This window comes from Drosophila subpulchrella, chromosome 2L (genome assembly GCF_014743375.2).
Source record: "Drosophila subpulchrella strain 33 F10 #4 breed RU33 chromosome 2L, RU_Dsub_v1.1 Primary Assembly, whole genome shotgun sequence".
NCBI classification, from domain to species: Eukaryota; Metazoa; Arthropoda; class Insecta; order Diptera; family Drosophilidae; genus Drosophila; species Drosophila subpulchrella.
The window spans coordinates 12,991,890-13,006,587 of NC_050610.1; the positions used below are offsets into that span (position 1 = coordinate 12,991,890).

Consider the following 14,698-nt stretch of genomic DNA (forward strand, 5'->3'; position numbering starts at 1 on the left):
AGTTTAAATTATATTATCTTATATAAGTAAAATATATATATTTCCTTAAATATTCTGTTGAAAGTACTATTACTTAATATTTCCTTAAAGGTAATAATGAAATTACTCTAAATTATACAACTTATCTTCATTAAAAAATTAAGAAGAGAAATTAATTATATCATAAAATTTCAATATACATATTTACAGAAATATCGATATTTAAACATTATCGAAAGCAGTACTACTATTCGATTTGCCACCTCTATGCTAAAAAGTATTGTAAATTGTAAACATATGTTTTGTTTACATTTTTAAGAAATGGGTGGAAAAAGTTATTATTGCGACTACTGCTGTTGTTTTATGAAAAACGATTTGAATGTGCGCAAACTGCACAATGGTGGTATTTTCCACACAATTGCCAAGACCAATTACATGAGGCGTTATGAGGGTAAAAACTTTTGCCAACTATCAAAAAATATATTTATAATTAACAAATTATAGATCCCAAAAAGATATTAGACGAGGAACGTAGGAAAACTCCTTGCAAGCGATTTTTTGGTGGCTACTGCAAATTTGAAACGTATTGCAAATATTGTCACTATAGTGAGAAGGAATTACAGGAGCTGGAAAGACTAGGTTTGAAAACATGTTTGTCTTATGTAGAAGAAATGAGATTTTAAGTTTACAAATTATATAACTATCTTTTCAGTTCTTGCCAAGAAGAAGGCCAACTCCAAAAAGAGAAAGAAATCCACAAAATGGCCCTGGAAAACTCATACGCAAACGGGATTGCCTATCTCATTACAACCCATTCAGTTAGCCAGGCTCGAACGAACCAATTTTGAACTTAGCTGGGGCTAATGAACAGATATATGTATATTTACATCAACACATTTAAGTCAATTATTCAAAATGCCAACTACTTTCTCCATGATGCGGGCCACCTTCAGGTTAATCCGCAACGTGCGAGCATATTCGTAGTGAAACGATTTCGGAGAATGCCGGCTTAAGTTCTCCTCATCCGGATCGGCCAGGTGTGCCAGCAGGAAATAGCAAAGGTGTTCTGTAAGATTAGAATTTCATTAAATAAATACACAATCTAAACAGTAAATTATTGAAAACCTACCCTGCTCCCCTTCAACGGCGTAGAAAAGGGGTGGATTGCCACCCCTTACCTCGGAGGCATTTATCACTTCCATTTTATGTCGACGGTTCTTCAACTTGGATTTACTCAACTCCAGTCTTTCGCAGGCACGATCGTAATACCTGGCGAAAGCCTTCTCATCGCTTTCATTCGCATTCGGAACCTCCTGCGTTCTCCTGTACACTGTTTCCCCCAATTCCCGCTCATCTATTATATCCAGTATTGCTTCCGCAACCAAGAACTGATTGTTACGCACTGCCAGGTGCAAAACTGTATAACCATCATCGTTGGTTAGCAGTAGACTATTCAGATCGATGCGGCGCATCAGTAACCTAATCGACTCGATATTTATATTGTTTATCACCGCCAGGTGGAGAGCTGTATTTGAGTTCTCATAGAGGTGATCGGTCTGGCAGCCAGCCCGCAAAATAAGCGATATAATCTCCGAATCCGAGTCGTGCGTTAGGGCGAGTTCCAGGCAATCTTCGCCATCGGAGCTGACCAGCTCATTGATATCCACGTTGGCGTGATGGCAGACGAACATCTGACGCTTTACCCCGTAAACATCTCCGTTTAGTATTTCGTCGTGGATGGGTCTAAAAGGGCATAAGATGTATTTATAGAGAAGATGATATCATAATGATCTCATTCATACGTACAACAATCCTTCTTCGGACACTATACGAGCCTTCTTGAATTCATTGGCCATTATTCTTATAATCCGGTCTTTACTGCTGCCATTTATATAGTCTTCCACCCGGGTGAGCTCATCCAAATCTAGGGATATATCGGACAATACGGACTGACGACGCTGAGGGGTTGCTTTCGAAAATCGGTTTTCCCCCGAGTTAGAGGAATTCTGTGAAAAATATTTTTAAAGTTAATATCAGTAAAGTCAAATATGTATTTCTTGTTATGAAGATAAGGGGCTGGACTTAAAAGTTTCACAATTCTGATTAATTTTGCCATAGAAACACGTAATTTTGTTTACGAGTCATGCACTAGTAATCAAGATTTCTGTGAAAATATTTAGAGCCCAGAATATTTTACCATAAAGTACATTATTTTACTCACAGAAACATCTTGTTTTTTCTTCTTGGTGACCACGGGTGTCAGCTGCTTTTCCTCTCGCTCCTGGAGAGCCATTTCAGCCGCTGATCTCTTGACCACCTGTGGCACGCAGGTATTTCGCTTTCTTCCGCGCTTTTTAGGAACTTTTATGGGCTCTATAAGCGATTCTGCAGGGTTGGAACTTGAACTCTCCTGAGTGGTAGTGGTATTCCCCGTAGATTCTGATGATTCATTCTTAATGGCAGGCTTTTCTATTGATTTTATAGGTTTTTCTTCGGGTTCCGTTTCAGTTTGCGTCGAGGCATCCACTTTTTGGGCCCCACAAGAACATTGTTTACCCTGATACGAGATAGCGATCTTATCGCTATTGTTATGCCCGTTCATCGCGTCGATCACCCGTTGGACGAGGGCTTTATCGGGAATTCGCATGAGTAATTTGAAAATATCCTCGTAGACGGGCTGGAAGGACTTGCGCTGGATGTAGGTGGTGGTGCCCAGTGGAGCGGGAATGGAGACCCGAACTAGAGCTGCTTGTCTGCTCAGTAGAAGATCCGATCCGCCAGCAACGACTGGTTGTATGTGCTGCGATTTCGTCAATAGCACTTTCTTCATCGTGACCGAGTTTCAGTATACTACTCGAATTTACAATATCAGCAAGCGATAAGATGCCTCTGTTTGCGTTCGATTTTGGGGGGAGATCCCACTTTAGTTGTATCCAAAATATAATAAGTTGGTTTTTCCCCAAGACACGCTGCACGGAATGGCAAGGTATGGCACTCGCGCGCTTTTCAACACTTTTTCTGGAGGTGGCCGATAGTTGCGATGACCAATCGAACTGTAACACGGGGCTTATTATAATTTAATAAGAGTAATTGTATACTAATTGTATTGTAAATCATTTTATTCATAGAAAAATCACCAGAATTTGGAAAAATAAAAGGTAGGTGGCATTATTGCTCAGTTATTTAAAAAAATATAATAAATATTTAATATTTATTTAAAGGTTTGATTCTGCTTTTATTTATTCTGACTTCTAGCTCATCTTACTAATTTTATTCCTATTAATAGCATATTAGTTATTACATTCAAATACACTTATAATTAACATGGTTCCATCTCTAGATTCGCGAATCTTATCGATATTTCGCTCGCGGTGAATGGCAAAAGGGTGTAAAGTATTCCTAAGAAAAAAAAATACGGTCCGTCATACAGGCACCGGGGATAAGTTTACCCAAAATTAGGTAAATTTAAGGATACTAGGGGGCTCTTAATTAGGAGCTCTCTGATACATATTGCCCGGCGTTCGGATAGACCACCCCAACTCGGCAATGGACTCGCGAAACGGCCGGGGCTTTTCTAGGGGCAGTGGAAATGAGAGGGATGGGGGCAGTAATTACTACAGATCCAGGTCCAGATATAGCCGATCCCGGTCGCGTTCACGGTAAGAATAACTCCCTAACCCATAAGACAATACTTATTAATAAACACAAACATTTTCTAGTGAAAGGAGCCGGGGTTTTGGTGGCTTCCGGCACAGGAACTCTCGATCCCGTAGTCGGGATCGCTCACCCGTGTTCAGACACGAGCATCGTGGTGGCCGTGGTGGCAATGGTGACCCCGATTTGTACCACAACCTGATCAACGATGACCACAGGGAGGATCAGCGCAATTACAACTCTCGGAATAACTTTGATAATCGTCAGTTTCGGAGGGATGATAACTTTGATCGAAGGAACCGGGATAGAGATTGTGATAGTGAACGGGTGCTGAATGACTATGAGTACGAACAGCGCTGTCGGGATCTTGATTCGCGGGACCGGAACTCCATGGACAGGGAGCGGTTTCATGAGAGGGATCATAGCAGGGAGCATAACAGACCCTGGAACAGGAACTTTAATCATGACGATCGAAGCAGAAGCAATGAGCGGAACACGTGAGTGGATCATATTTCAAAAATATGATATTACTATCATTCAAACTGATTATTACCTTACCTCTACATCTCCAGACGACCCCGAGATCATCGTGTGTACAACGGCGCTGGAAACAATAATGTGCCCAACCACAGTCGAGAACGAGAAAGGGATTGGGAACAAGAGCGGGAGCGGGAGCGTGTTCGGGAAAGGAGAGTCTCATCAGATTATGACAGTGATGAGGGTCACATGCGCAGGAATAAATATCGAGGAGCCGCCGAAGCCCTCAATATAATCATTATCTTCGGTCTCACCAAGGATATGACTAGAGCAGATGTAAGCTATAAAGAAATAATGCAAGTAATAACCTCTTAACTATACCATATCTTCTCCAGATAATGAGCGAGCTGATAAAGGTCAACATGGAGCCTGCCTGCATTCGTATTATCCGGAAACATGGAGCAGGTGGGTTACGAAATTACTGACTTTATATTTTCAGCATAGACGTGAGTAGGTCCAAAAAGTATTTGCGGCTGTAAGCCAAGTGGAGACGAACCATGTACCAATCGAATTTAAGCGGCCACATAAAAAACGAACAAGAAAAGAATACAATTTACCACAAAATTGTTACAAACCTATCGAAACATTCAACAATTTTTGACGAAAACATTTTGTATCTGCTTCTATCCGAAAATTTAGATTCATCACGCGGTATAGCGTTTGTCGAGTTTAACACCGTTGAGGAGGCGAAACAATGGATGGATATTACACAGGTATCAGCGCAATCAACTAGAAACCCTTTGCACCTTTGATCATCAACAGCCAAGGTTCTGCCATTGGCAATGATAGTGAAAAGTGTTTCTCCGTTTGGCTTTCTTATCCCATCCAAAAAATGGCTTATTATTTGTTAACCTAAGATTACCAGAATCCTAGAAAAATAGAAGCTGAACACAAAGCTATTGTTTCACTGTTATTGCCCGAGGAAGAGCTACGAGGAGATCGTCAGCAGCTAAAACTTCGCGTTACGAAACACAGAAGCAATCCGGTGACTGTGTAGAGTGTGAACGATGGAATCCCTTCGATAAGTTACTAATCCTCAACCTTTCTCTTTCCTATTTCCATGTCTGGCGCTACAGGGCGTTCTGAAGTTGAACGAACAACGGGTGACCATGCAGTATAGTCACAAGCGCATTCAGGATTGGAATTGCAACAAGGTAGGTGCATTAAGCTAACCATTTCCACTGTATTTATTACAATATATCGACACTTTCAGTGCGGCGTCTGCAACTTCAAGTTTAGATTCTATTGCTTCGTGTGCAAAACATCTCGGGAGGACAGCGAAACTACCTTCTCATCCGGCAGTGAAGGCGTTGATGAAGTCAGCAGCATTCTCACTAAAAGTATGCAAACTAAATATGCTCTCTTGCCATTCCAATTTCATTTAAACTTTTCCAATCCATGCAGAGATCATGCTGAGGAACCTAGATGCCTTGACCAACGAAGAGGGTGTGCTCACTGCCCTCCAGGAGCATCTGAAGGATCTGAGCAAGACGATAAGCAAGGTGATTATCAGTCGGGATACCTTGACTCAGGCATCGCGTGGAATCTGCTACCTTCACTTCGACACTCTCGTGGACTCCATGAATGTGCACAATGCCTTGACATCGCTGGATCCTCCCCTGACTCTCGACGACAGAGCTGGTAAAATGTTCTGGTAATATTTCTATAACCCACAAGTAACTGATATCTTCTATCCAGTGGCCGTTACCTATTGCAATGACCTGGAAGAACGCCAAGCATTGCCCAAGGATCCGAAAGCCAAAGCAGATAAAACCAGTCATGAAATCGTTAAGGGTGGCGACATTTCTGCAGTTCCACCCACAGGATTGGGTGGGAACTACACCCTGGCCGATGTCCCACGTCTCGCAGAGTACAGTGCCTCCTTGTACGCCTCGACTCCCGTGGAACATGCTCATTACGTCCAGTACTACACGGATTATTACACGGCGGAAATAAGCAAGAAGAACAGTGATCCTCACCTAACAGAAGCCAACTCCGGAGCGGCGGTGGCCCTTTCGGCCATTCAGCGCAAGCAGAAGAAGATGAGTAGTATAGAGACAACGATCACGGCGGCGGCCACAGCTGCGGCACAGGCAGCAGCGGAGGTGAAGGCCTCATTCGCCGCTGCTCAGGCCGTTAGTGCGCCCAGGGGTAACGATGGAAAGACCTACCGTAAGTGGCCATATCCAAACGCTTCTAAGATTTTCATTACACTTAATTATTTCTCTTCATCTTGCAGCCACTCCCGATGTGACGCAGTACCAGTATGATGAGACCTCCGGCTACTATTACGATCGCTCAACGGGTCTCTACTACGATGCCCACTCGCAGTACTACTACAACAACGAGACGGGCGCGTACCTCTATTGGGATCAGCGGAGGAGCACCTACGTGCTGGCCACGCCAGCTTCCACTCAGGCAGCCCTCCAGGAAACGCTAGCCGAAGCAGAGCAGAAGGAGGAGGAGGCCAAGAAGGCAAAAGAGAAGGAAAAAGACAAGGAGGGAGGAAACAAGCACGACAAAGTCAAGGTGGCCAAGAAGATTGTCAAAGACATGGAGAAATGGGCCAAGCAGCTGAATCAGAAAAAGGATTACACAGAGGTGGCCACTCCGCAACCAATATTGGGCAATGAAATTACCGCCACGTCAAGGGCCAATCAAGGAGGATATGCTGATCTGGGCTTCTCGATTCTGGAGAAAAAGGATCGCGGCAAGCTGAATGACTATGTGCCTCAACCGGCTCCGGCTCCGATGAACAAGCTTGTAAATGCCTATGGCGGAACATCAGACTCTGAGGAGGACAGTGCTCCGAACTTGCCAAAAACACAAAGTTCAGCGGGATCAGAGGGTGTATCTGGAGGCGCAGGCTCTAATGAGTCGGATTACGTGGATATTCAAAAGCTAACCTGTCTGCTCTGCAAGCGTGCCTTCCAGTCACTGGATATATTGCAGAAGCACTTGAAGATGTCCACGCTGCACAAGGAGAACCTAGCCAAGCTCAATCCAAATTCTGGAGGGGATGCTAGCATTGATGAGGCACTATCGTACCGCGACCGTGCCAAGGAGCGCCGGTTGAAGTACGGCGAGAGCGATCCTCCTCCGCCAAATCGCAGCAGGGAGCGATTTGAGCAGGAAATAAAGACTTTGCAGACGCGGCCCAAAGACCCCACTGGGGCAGCTCCAGCCATGCCCATCAGTTCGAGCAACGTAGGCAGTCGTCTGCTGCAGAAAATGGGTTGGTCGGAGGGCCAGGGATTGGGCAGGAAGAACCAGGGACGCACCCAGATCATAGAGGTAAGGAACGGGAGACTTCTCTTAAAACCGGACTAAATTATATGGTATTTTTCTTCCTTCAGGCTGAGGGACACTCCAACAATGTGGGTCTGGGTAACAAGTCGGGAAGCATGTTACCACGCTACGACTACAAATCGTACATCAAGATGAAGATGAAACAGCGTTATGAGAATGTCTGAGAGTAGATTTCAAATTTTAAGCCGCTTTCACATGTTCATTTTAAAGTATAATTGAAATACTTTAGTTAAAATATTACGAAAAATTAGACCCACTTACCATATTATATATGAATCTTTATGAGCATTTTCGGTTGCGAGTCAGAACTGAGGAAAATACTTTTCCTCTTTTTGAACTGGAACATGTGAAATCGACTCTGGCTAAGCATTTTATAGTTTGAGTTATGATTAAGCGACTTCATATCCTCATTAAATTGTACAAAAATAAATCTAACGTTGAAAATTTTGAATATTGGGGTGTGTTGTAAAGCAGATGTTTCCGGGCGCCTTACAGCACTGGCAAACAAATAGTTATCGATAACTGTCAGTCGGTATTTTCGGGTGAACGGCAAAAGGAGGCCGAGATTTTTTCTATCCGATTCGTGTTTTTTTTTCTGCCCGTATAGATCTAATTGTTTCTGTCCGAATGAACAGAGACTACCAGACCTCGGAACAAGTTTAACCGGAAATCGCATCCTGTTAGAAACGTGGTGAACAAGTAAGATGTGCACTTTGACGCGGTTCAGCTAAATGGCAAATAGCCAAAAACGCATACAGCCTGAATATAATTACCATCGATTCGCATTAGATACGCTACAGAATGGATTCCCGATATGGTCGCATCTTCTCGGGAGGCAATGGAAACAATGGCAACGAATCGGGCTATAGGCGCTATACGCGTTCCCGTTCCAGATCCAGGTGGGAAATCGTCCTTGCTGACCACCGCACATACGTATGTTACCTGAAATAATTGATTATTTGTATCTTTCAGGGAGCGGAGTAGGGATCGCAATGAGTATAGACGTCGTAATTCGCGTTCTCGCAGTAGGGAGAGATCCTCGCATTATAGACACGATCGCAGTCCTGACCGCGATCTCTACCGTGATCTTATCAATGAGGATTACGAGGATAAGGGCAGCTATAGCTCAAGGAATAACTATGATCATCGTCAGCATCGCAACGAGGACAACTATGATCGCCGGGATCTGGATAGCCACGGTCGCCGGGATCATGATAGCTATAACAATCATAATCGTCATGACCAGAACAACTATGATCAACGTAGTCAGGACAAATATGACAATGAACGCGATCACCGCTGGAAGAACTACGATAGGGAGTCCAAGGAGCGCAACTATGACGACTTTGACAGGGGATCTGAACGCAGCAGGTGAGAAAGTAGTATTTTGGATGGTATATCGAAAGGGTTTTGGTTGGTAATATGAAGTTCATCTTCTAGAAAGACTACTTTCTAGAAAATTAACTTTTTTTGCAAGAAAGAAAGCAGGGTTTCCTTTTGTGTTTGGATTAACACTCCATTTTCTGTTTACCATCTATTTCTACCTGAAAACTAAATTAAGGAAAGGGACCCGTTGTTCAGGTTTCTTAACATGAGATTTAATGTTTCAAATGTCTCAGCATTTATACACATTCAGTGGAAAATTTCTAGTTGTAAATAAAATCAACCAATTAAAAGTATAAAACTTGAACCGTATAAGGAAATTAGCGTATTTCTACATTGTATTGTAAATAAAAGCCCGCATGAACGCATACAAATTGACCAATTAATTATTTATGCTCGGTCTACTGAATTTACGGGAATGTGTTTGAGTAAAGAAATAAATTATTTTCAATTGAGTTAATGGAAAGTATATTCTGGAATGAAAGAATTTCAACGAATAAGGTCAACCTACTAATCCCTTTATTTTCAGCCGCAGTGGTGAGCACCGGCAGTACAATAATAATGGCAATGGGAACTCTAGCAGCAACAATAGAGATCGGGAGAGGGAACGCGAAAGACAGTACTCCTCGGATGAGGACAGCGACATGGCCAATGAATTTAAACAGAGAAGTCACCATGGTGGCAGCAACGTGGAGCCGCTAAACAACATTATTCTCTTTGGTCTCAAGAAGCACGTGACGGAGGCAGACGTAATATTTGTTTTACAAACACTCTGAATAAGCAAATAACTCTGTTATCCCACACAGATCATGGGCGAGCTGATCAAAGCCGATATGGAACCCAGTTCCATTCGCGTGATGAGGAAACAGCCAACAGGTGGGTTACATTTCCGCGTTTTATGTTCGATTTAAAGTGAAAAAAATGAAAAAACATAGCGTGAGTATTGCGTGCCCAGCAAAATGTTCGGAAAAGGATTTATACAAAATTCAATTATACTTGGCTTACGACATCAGCAACAAAATTCCACAATAAATAGAAATATAGATAAATACAAACTGAAACCAAAATACAATCCCCAAAAATGTTACAATGCTATTAAAACAACCAACAACATTTTTTGACAAAAACATTTTCGTATCTGCTTCTATCTAAAATTTAGGTGCCTCACGCTGTTTTGCATTTGTCGAGTTTAAAACCGTTGAGGAGGCGAGACAATGGATGGATTTAACCCAGGTATCACAACAAACCACAAGAAACTTGAATCTTCTTGAATCAGCCAATAGAGAAATGACGGCTAAACCCGAAAACGTGGCATCGACTGTACAGAAATGGAAGCCTTGAGTTCAGTCCTCTGGTGGGCATTCCTCCATATCCTTTTTCGCCATTGTAAATAAGGTTGTCCTGCTTGTATAATCTAAATTCCGCTGGGTCGCCAAGAAGGGAACTGAACTCAAAGCCGGCATTTCACACAAAGGAGGCAACCTGCATCTGCGACTTCAGCGCGTTGCCCAAAAACACAGAAGCATCCTGGTGACTGTGTAGTCTGTGAAAGCTATGATTAGTTTTTTGACCAAGAGTAGTTACTGACGCTATTTTTTTCTCTTCTCTTCCCTCTTTCCATACAGGGAGTGCTCCAGCTGGGAGATCATCGTGTATCCATGCAGTATAGCCACACCCGCATCTCGGATTGGACTTGTGTTAAGGTGAGTTTACACAATCTATAAGTCAGAGAAGATAACTTAATTGATGTTTTATCCTACAGTGTGGTGCCAGCAACTTTAAGCGCCGCTTTCAATGCTTCATGTGCAGCTCCTCGCGGGCGGAGAGCGAGAATGCTCTTTCCGGAGCCGGCGAGGGCGTCGACGAGATCAGCCGCATCCTCACAAAAAGTATATCCACCATCAGCAATCTATTTCAATGCCGTTTTCCCTAGCTAATCAGCTAAATACCTCACTAACCTGCCACACGCTTTCCCAATGCAGAGATCATGCTTCGCGGCTTGGACGCGCTGACAAACGAAGAGGGCGTGCTCACTGCCCTCCAGCAGCACCTGCCCGACCTGGCCAAAACAGTCAGCAAGGTGCTGGTCAGTCGCGACACCCTAACCCAGGCATCTCGGGGCATTTGTTATCTTAACTTTGACACACTCGTCGATTCCATGAATGTGTTTAACGGGTTGACGGCTTTGGATCCGCCACTCACACTGGATGACAAAACTGGTGGGTGGCCACTTTCTAAGCATCATGTTTGACACTATAACAACCATATTCCTCCATTTCAGTTATCATAAACTACTGCATGGATCCCGAGAATCGTCAGGTGCCGCCAACCGACTCAAGTGCATCTAGAACCAGCGGAGCTGCAATGCCACCGTCTGGAGTGATATCAGGATACACCCTCGCTGATGTACCACGTCTCGCCGAGTACAGTGCATCTGTGTATGCTTCCAACCCAGTGGAGCATGCCCATTACGTCCAGTACTATACGGATTATTACACGACTGAAATCAGCAAGAACAGCGGCGACCCGCAGTTGACGGAGGCCAACTCAGGGGCAGCGGTGGCCCTCTCGGCCATTCAGCGCAAGCAAAGGAAGGTTGGCCATGTGGAGACCACTACTTCTGTGCCCGAGGCGAAGGCCGCCTTCCTTGCCAGGGGAGCAAGTGCTCCCAGGGGTAATGATGGAAAGAAATACCGTAAGTCGTTAACTAACTAATCATTGACAACTTTGATGCTGATCCTTGTATTTTATATGTTCAGCCACTCCCGATGTGTCCAAGTACCAGTACGACGAGACCTCCGGCTATTACTACGACCACATCACGGGTCTCTACTACGATGCTCATTCGCAGTACTACTACAACAACGAGACGGGTGCGTACCTCTATTGGGATCAGAAAAGGAGCACCTATGTGCTGGCCACACCTGCTTCTACTCAGGCCGCCCTCCAAGAAGTAATAGCTGATGCCGAGAAGAAAGAGGAGGAGGCCAAAAAGGCAAAGGAAAAGGAGAAAGACAAAGATGAAGGGGGCAAACACGACAAGGTCAAGGTGGCCAAGAAGATTGTCAAGGACATGGAGAAATGGGCAAAACACTTAAACCAGAGGAAGGACTATACAACAGTGGCAACACCGCAGCCTATGCTTTTGGAAAATGAAGCTCCCAGCACATCGCGTGGTACTCAAGGAGCTTATGCTGATGTGGGTTTCTCGATTCTGGAGAAGAAGGAGCGTGGTAAGCTCAATGATTATATACCACAGGCAGCACCACCGGCGATAAACAAACTGGTCAACGCCTACGGGGGGCCCTCAGACTCGGAAGACGACAATGCTGGGGCCTCGCAGAAAGCAGTGGAGCCATCCGGTGGGTCTGGACGAGGAGTTGCCGATGAATCGGACTACGTGGATTTCCAAAAGCTAACTTGCCTGCTCTGCAAGCGTGCCTTTCAATCGCTAGACATCCTGCAGAAGCACCTTAAGATGTCCAATCTACATAAGGAGAATATGGCTAAGCTCAAGCTAACTTCTGGTGGAGGAGCTGGCACTGATGAGGGTCTATCGTAAGTGGAACTATGCTGTAAGAATGATAAATACCCAATTGATTGACATTTCTTTACTCAGTTATCGTGACCGTGCCAAGGAACGCCGGCTGAAGTACGGCGAGAGCGATCCTCCTCCGCCTAATCGTAGCAGAGAGCGCTTCGAGCAGGAAATAAAGACGTTGCAGACGCGGCAGAAAGATTCGACTGCAGCTAATCCGGCCATGCCCATCAGTTCGAGCAACGTTGGCAGTCGTCTGATGCAGAAGATGGGCTGGTCGGAAGGCCAGGGACTGGGCAGAAAGAACCAAGGACGCACACAGATCATAGAGGTAAGCATCGAAGTTCAATACTGATTAGGGATAATTTAAAAGTATCAATGTGCATCCTCAGGCTGACGGTCGTACCAACAACGTGGGCCTGGGCAACAAGGTTGGAAATATTACTCCTGGAAACGACTACAAATCCTACATCAAAAAGATGATGAAGCAGCGTTACGAGAACGCTTGAGATTCTTCAAGACATGTATTATTTAATTCCGCTTAGATATAGGAGCATTTAGGCGTTGTTTACCTCAATTACACGTCGACCACCTTATTGCGCTCATTTAGCAGTACTTGCGAAGTTAACATGTAAATAGATCATGAATAAAGTTTCAAATTAGATTTGATTTATATTAATATATATATATTGATAAATGCCATGTAAAAGATTTTAAATCTCGTCCATGTAGCCATGCTCGTAGGCATGTCGCACCGTCTTAAAGATCTCCACGTTCGCCTCGTCTCCTCCAATGTCCAGGGACAACTGGTGGAAGGCAGGACCGTGCATATCCGTATCGAAGAGGCGGGACAACTCGGCGCAATCCTTTTCGTTGCCGAGCAGCCAGGGCAGGAAGTGCATGCACACCAGTACCCCATAGAAGGCATAACGCTTAAAGTGGGCAATAAAGTGCTCGTAGCTATACTCCTTCAGCAGCTGATCCACCCGATCCTCGGTCAACTCATCCTGGTTGCGTCGCAGCACCAGTTCCAGCATCCCGATCATATGAGAGTGGTACTTGCGCAGCAAGTCTGCGTAGATCTCGTCCCTTCCCTCGGAAGGCGTGTTCATGTACATGAAGAAACTGAGATCAATGGCCGTGGTGCTGAAACGCAGCTCCTGGAAATCGATGGCTCTGATGCCATCCACCTTGTCATCGGCTCCGTAGTGGAAGAGCACATTGTTCCTATTGTAATCGCCGTGCAGGAAGGTAGCAAAATGGCTACCCGGTTGATCTTCGGCATAGGAATTGGTGCGAATCATCTCCAGCAAAAGAGTGGGCTGCTTGAAGTACTTCTCCCGCAGATGCTCTATGGCGGCACCAAATCCAGCATCTGTGTCCTTAAGAAGCTGCTCCTTCTGCCTGTCGTAGAACTCGTAGAATCGATCGAAGGCAACGCGATAGAGGACATCAAAGATGGCCTTTCCCGAGTTGGAAACAAAGGGCATGTCCACCACGCCGGCGCGCAAACGAGCATGAACCCGCGGCTGGAGGATTCTAGTGGCGTAGCCCAAGGCATGGAACGGACCCACTAGACCCACCATGGCCTCCAGCTGATCCCGGCGAAGGGTGAGCCTTGGACCCAACTGGTAGCCGTCGCCCTTTAGATGCTTCAGAGCCAACACGGATTCCCTTCCATTGCCGAGACCTGTAATATACATAAGAGAGAAATAGTTATCAAGGCACGATAATCTTCTGGTGACCCACCTTCAACCTGACCAAACCTTGCGAGGTAGCAGCGAGGAACCCAGTTGGTCACCACATCGCTTTCCAGGTGACTCGTCCTCAGAACATTCTCATAGGCGGGCAGGATCTCGGCATAGGCGAAGATCTCGTTGGCGAACTGGATGTATGAATTGCTGCTCTCCCTGAAATCCTCCGTTCCCTTCATGAACTTGACCAGGACGACCTCTGTCCGCTTTCGCTCGGCGATAACCAGTTCCAAGGTAACTGTGTACAAGGCGGACATGAATCCATCCAGCCCGTTGGAGCACTCCACACTGTGGGACTCTAGCGAAGCACCCGGACCAAAGTCCTTGAAGATATCGTACACCAGGTGGCGCTCGATAAAGTCCAGTTGCTGCTGTTGCGTTGACATCTCGACCTCGTTTGGGGGGTATCAATGATGATCCGGGTAATATACATATATACCTTTAATCAAAATACACGTAAGCCCGCCCCCTATTACAACTGACAAGTAATCAATGTAGTATCGATAAGAAAGACCTCTCAAATTTGGTATATTCTCCTTTATAG

General features: G+C 44.9%; 5 protein-coding genes across 11 annotated transcripts; 3 read left to right on the forward strand and 2 right to left on the reverse strand.

The window, feature by feature from the left end:
• The first annotated feature begins 259 nt into the window (after window positions 1–259).
• Window positions 260–1,093, forward strand: LOC119548413 (zinc finger matrin-type protein 5). Of its 2 annotated transcripts, none has more exons than XM_037855651.1 (3): window positions 260–430; window positions 484–618; window positions 692–1,093. In XM_037855651.1, exons 1-3 carry the CDS (start codon window positions 301–303, stop codon window positions 841–843), a joined length of 417 nt encoding a protein of 138 aa, XP_037711579.1. In that variant the 5' UTR covers window positions 260–300; the 3' UTR covers window positions 844–1,093. The 2 variants fall into 2 exon arrangements, with proteins under 2 accessions (XP_037711579.1, XP_037711580.1); XM_037855652.1 differs by having other exon boundaries at window positions 307–430; window positions 495–618.
• On the reverse strand, window positions 839–2,975 carry LOC119548412. The gene is made up of 4 exons (XM_037855650.1): window positions 2,201–2,975; window positions 1,786–1,985; window positions 1,109–1,722; window positions 839–1,045 (listed from the first exon to the last, which is right to left on the reverse strand). Exons 1-4 carry the CDS (start codon window positions 2,807–2,809, stop codon window positions 882–884), a joined length of 1,587 nt encoding a protein of 528 aa, XP_037711578.1. The 5' UTR covers window positions 2,810–2,975; the 3' UTR covers window positions 839–881.
• A 390-nt stretch (window positions 2,976–3,365) lies between these two features.
• On the forward strand, window positions 3,366–7,909 carry LOC119548658 (RNA-binding protein 5-B-like). 2 transcript variants are annotated; one of them, XM_037856072.1, is made up of 11 exons: window positions 3,366–3,638; window positions 3,699–4,130; window positions 4,206–4,446; window positions 4,506–4,575; window positions 4,810–4,883; window positions 5,247–5,324; window positions 5,384–5,510; window positions 5,575–5,811; window positions 5,869–6,342; window positions 6,410–7,464; window positions 7,527–7,909. In XM_037856072.1, the coding sequence occupies exons 1-11, from the start codon at window positions 3,526–3,528 to the stop codon at window positions 7,641–7,643; spliced, it is 3,018 nt and encodes a 1,005-aa protein (XP_037712000.1). In that variant the 5' UTR covers window positions 3,366–3,525; the 3' UTR covers window positions 7,644–7,909. The 2 variants fall into 2 exon arrangements, with proteins under 2 accessions (XP_037712000.1, XP_037712001.1); XM_037856073.1 differs by lacking the exons at window positions 3,366–3,638; window positions 3,699–4,130; window positions 4,206–4,446; window positions 4,810–4,883 and having other exon boundaries at window positions 4,517–4,575.
• Window positions 7,910–8,014: 105 nt separating this feature from the next.
• Window positions 8,015–13,085, forward strand: LOC119548659 (RNA-binding protein 5-A-like). Of its 5 annotated transcripts, none has more exons than XM_037856074.1 (13): window positions 8,015–8,178; window positions 8,269–8,378; window positions 8,452–8,850; window positions 9,392–9,611; window positions 9,669–9,738; window positions 10,022–10,095; window positions 10,488–10,565; window positions 10,625–10,751; window positions 10,845–11,081; window positions 11,144–11,557; window positions 11,622–12,420; window positions 12,482–12,731; window positions 12,793–13,085. In XM_037856074.1, exons 2-13 carry the CDS (start codon window positions 8,281–8,283, stop codon window positions 12,907–12,909), a joined length of 2,883 nt encoding a protein of 960 aa, XP_037712002.1. In that variant the 5' UTR covers window positions 8,015–8,178; window positions 8,269–8,280; the 3' UTR covers window positions 12,910–13,085. The 5 variants fall into 5 exon arrangements, with proteins under 5 accessions (XP_037712002.1, XP_037712004.1, XP_037712003.1 ...); XM_037856076.1 differs by having other exon boundaries at window positions 9,398–9,611; XM_037856075.1 differs by having other exon boundaries at window positions 8,015–8,378.
• LOC119548660 lies at window positions 13,048–14,637 on the reverse strand. The gene is made up of 2 exons (XM_037856079.1): window positions 14,150–14,637; window positions 13,048–14,090 (listed from the first exon to the last, which is right to left on the reverse strand). The coding sequence occupies exons 1-2, from the start codon at window positions 14,538–14,540 to the stop codon at window positions 13,114–13,116; spliced, it is 1,368 nt and encodes a 455-aa protein (XP_037712007.1). The 5' UTR covers window positions 14,541–14,637; the 3' UTR covers window positions 13,048–13,113.
• Window positions 14,638–14,698: the final 61 nt, after the last annotated feature.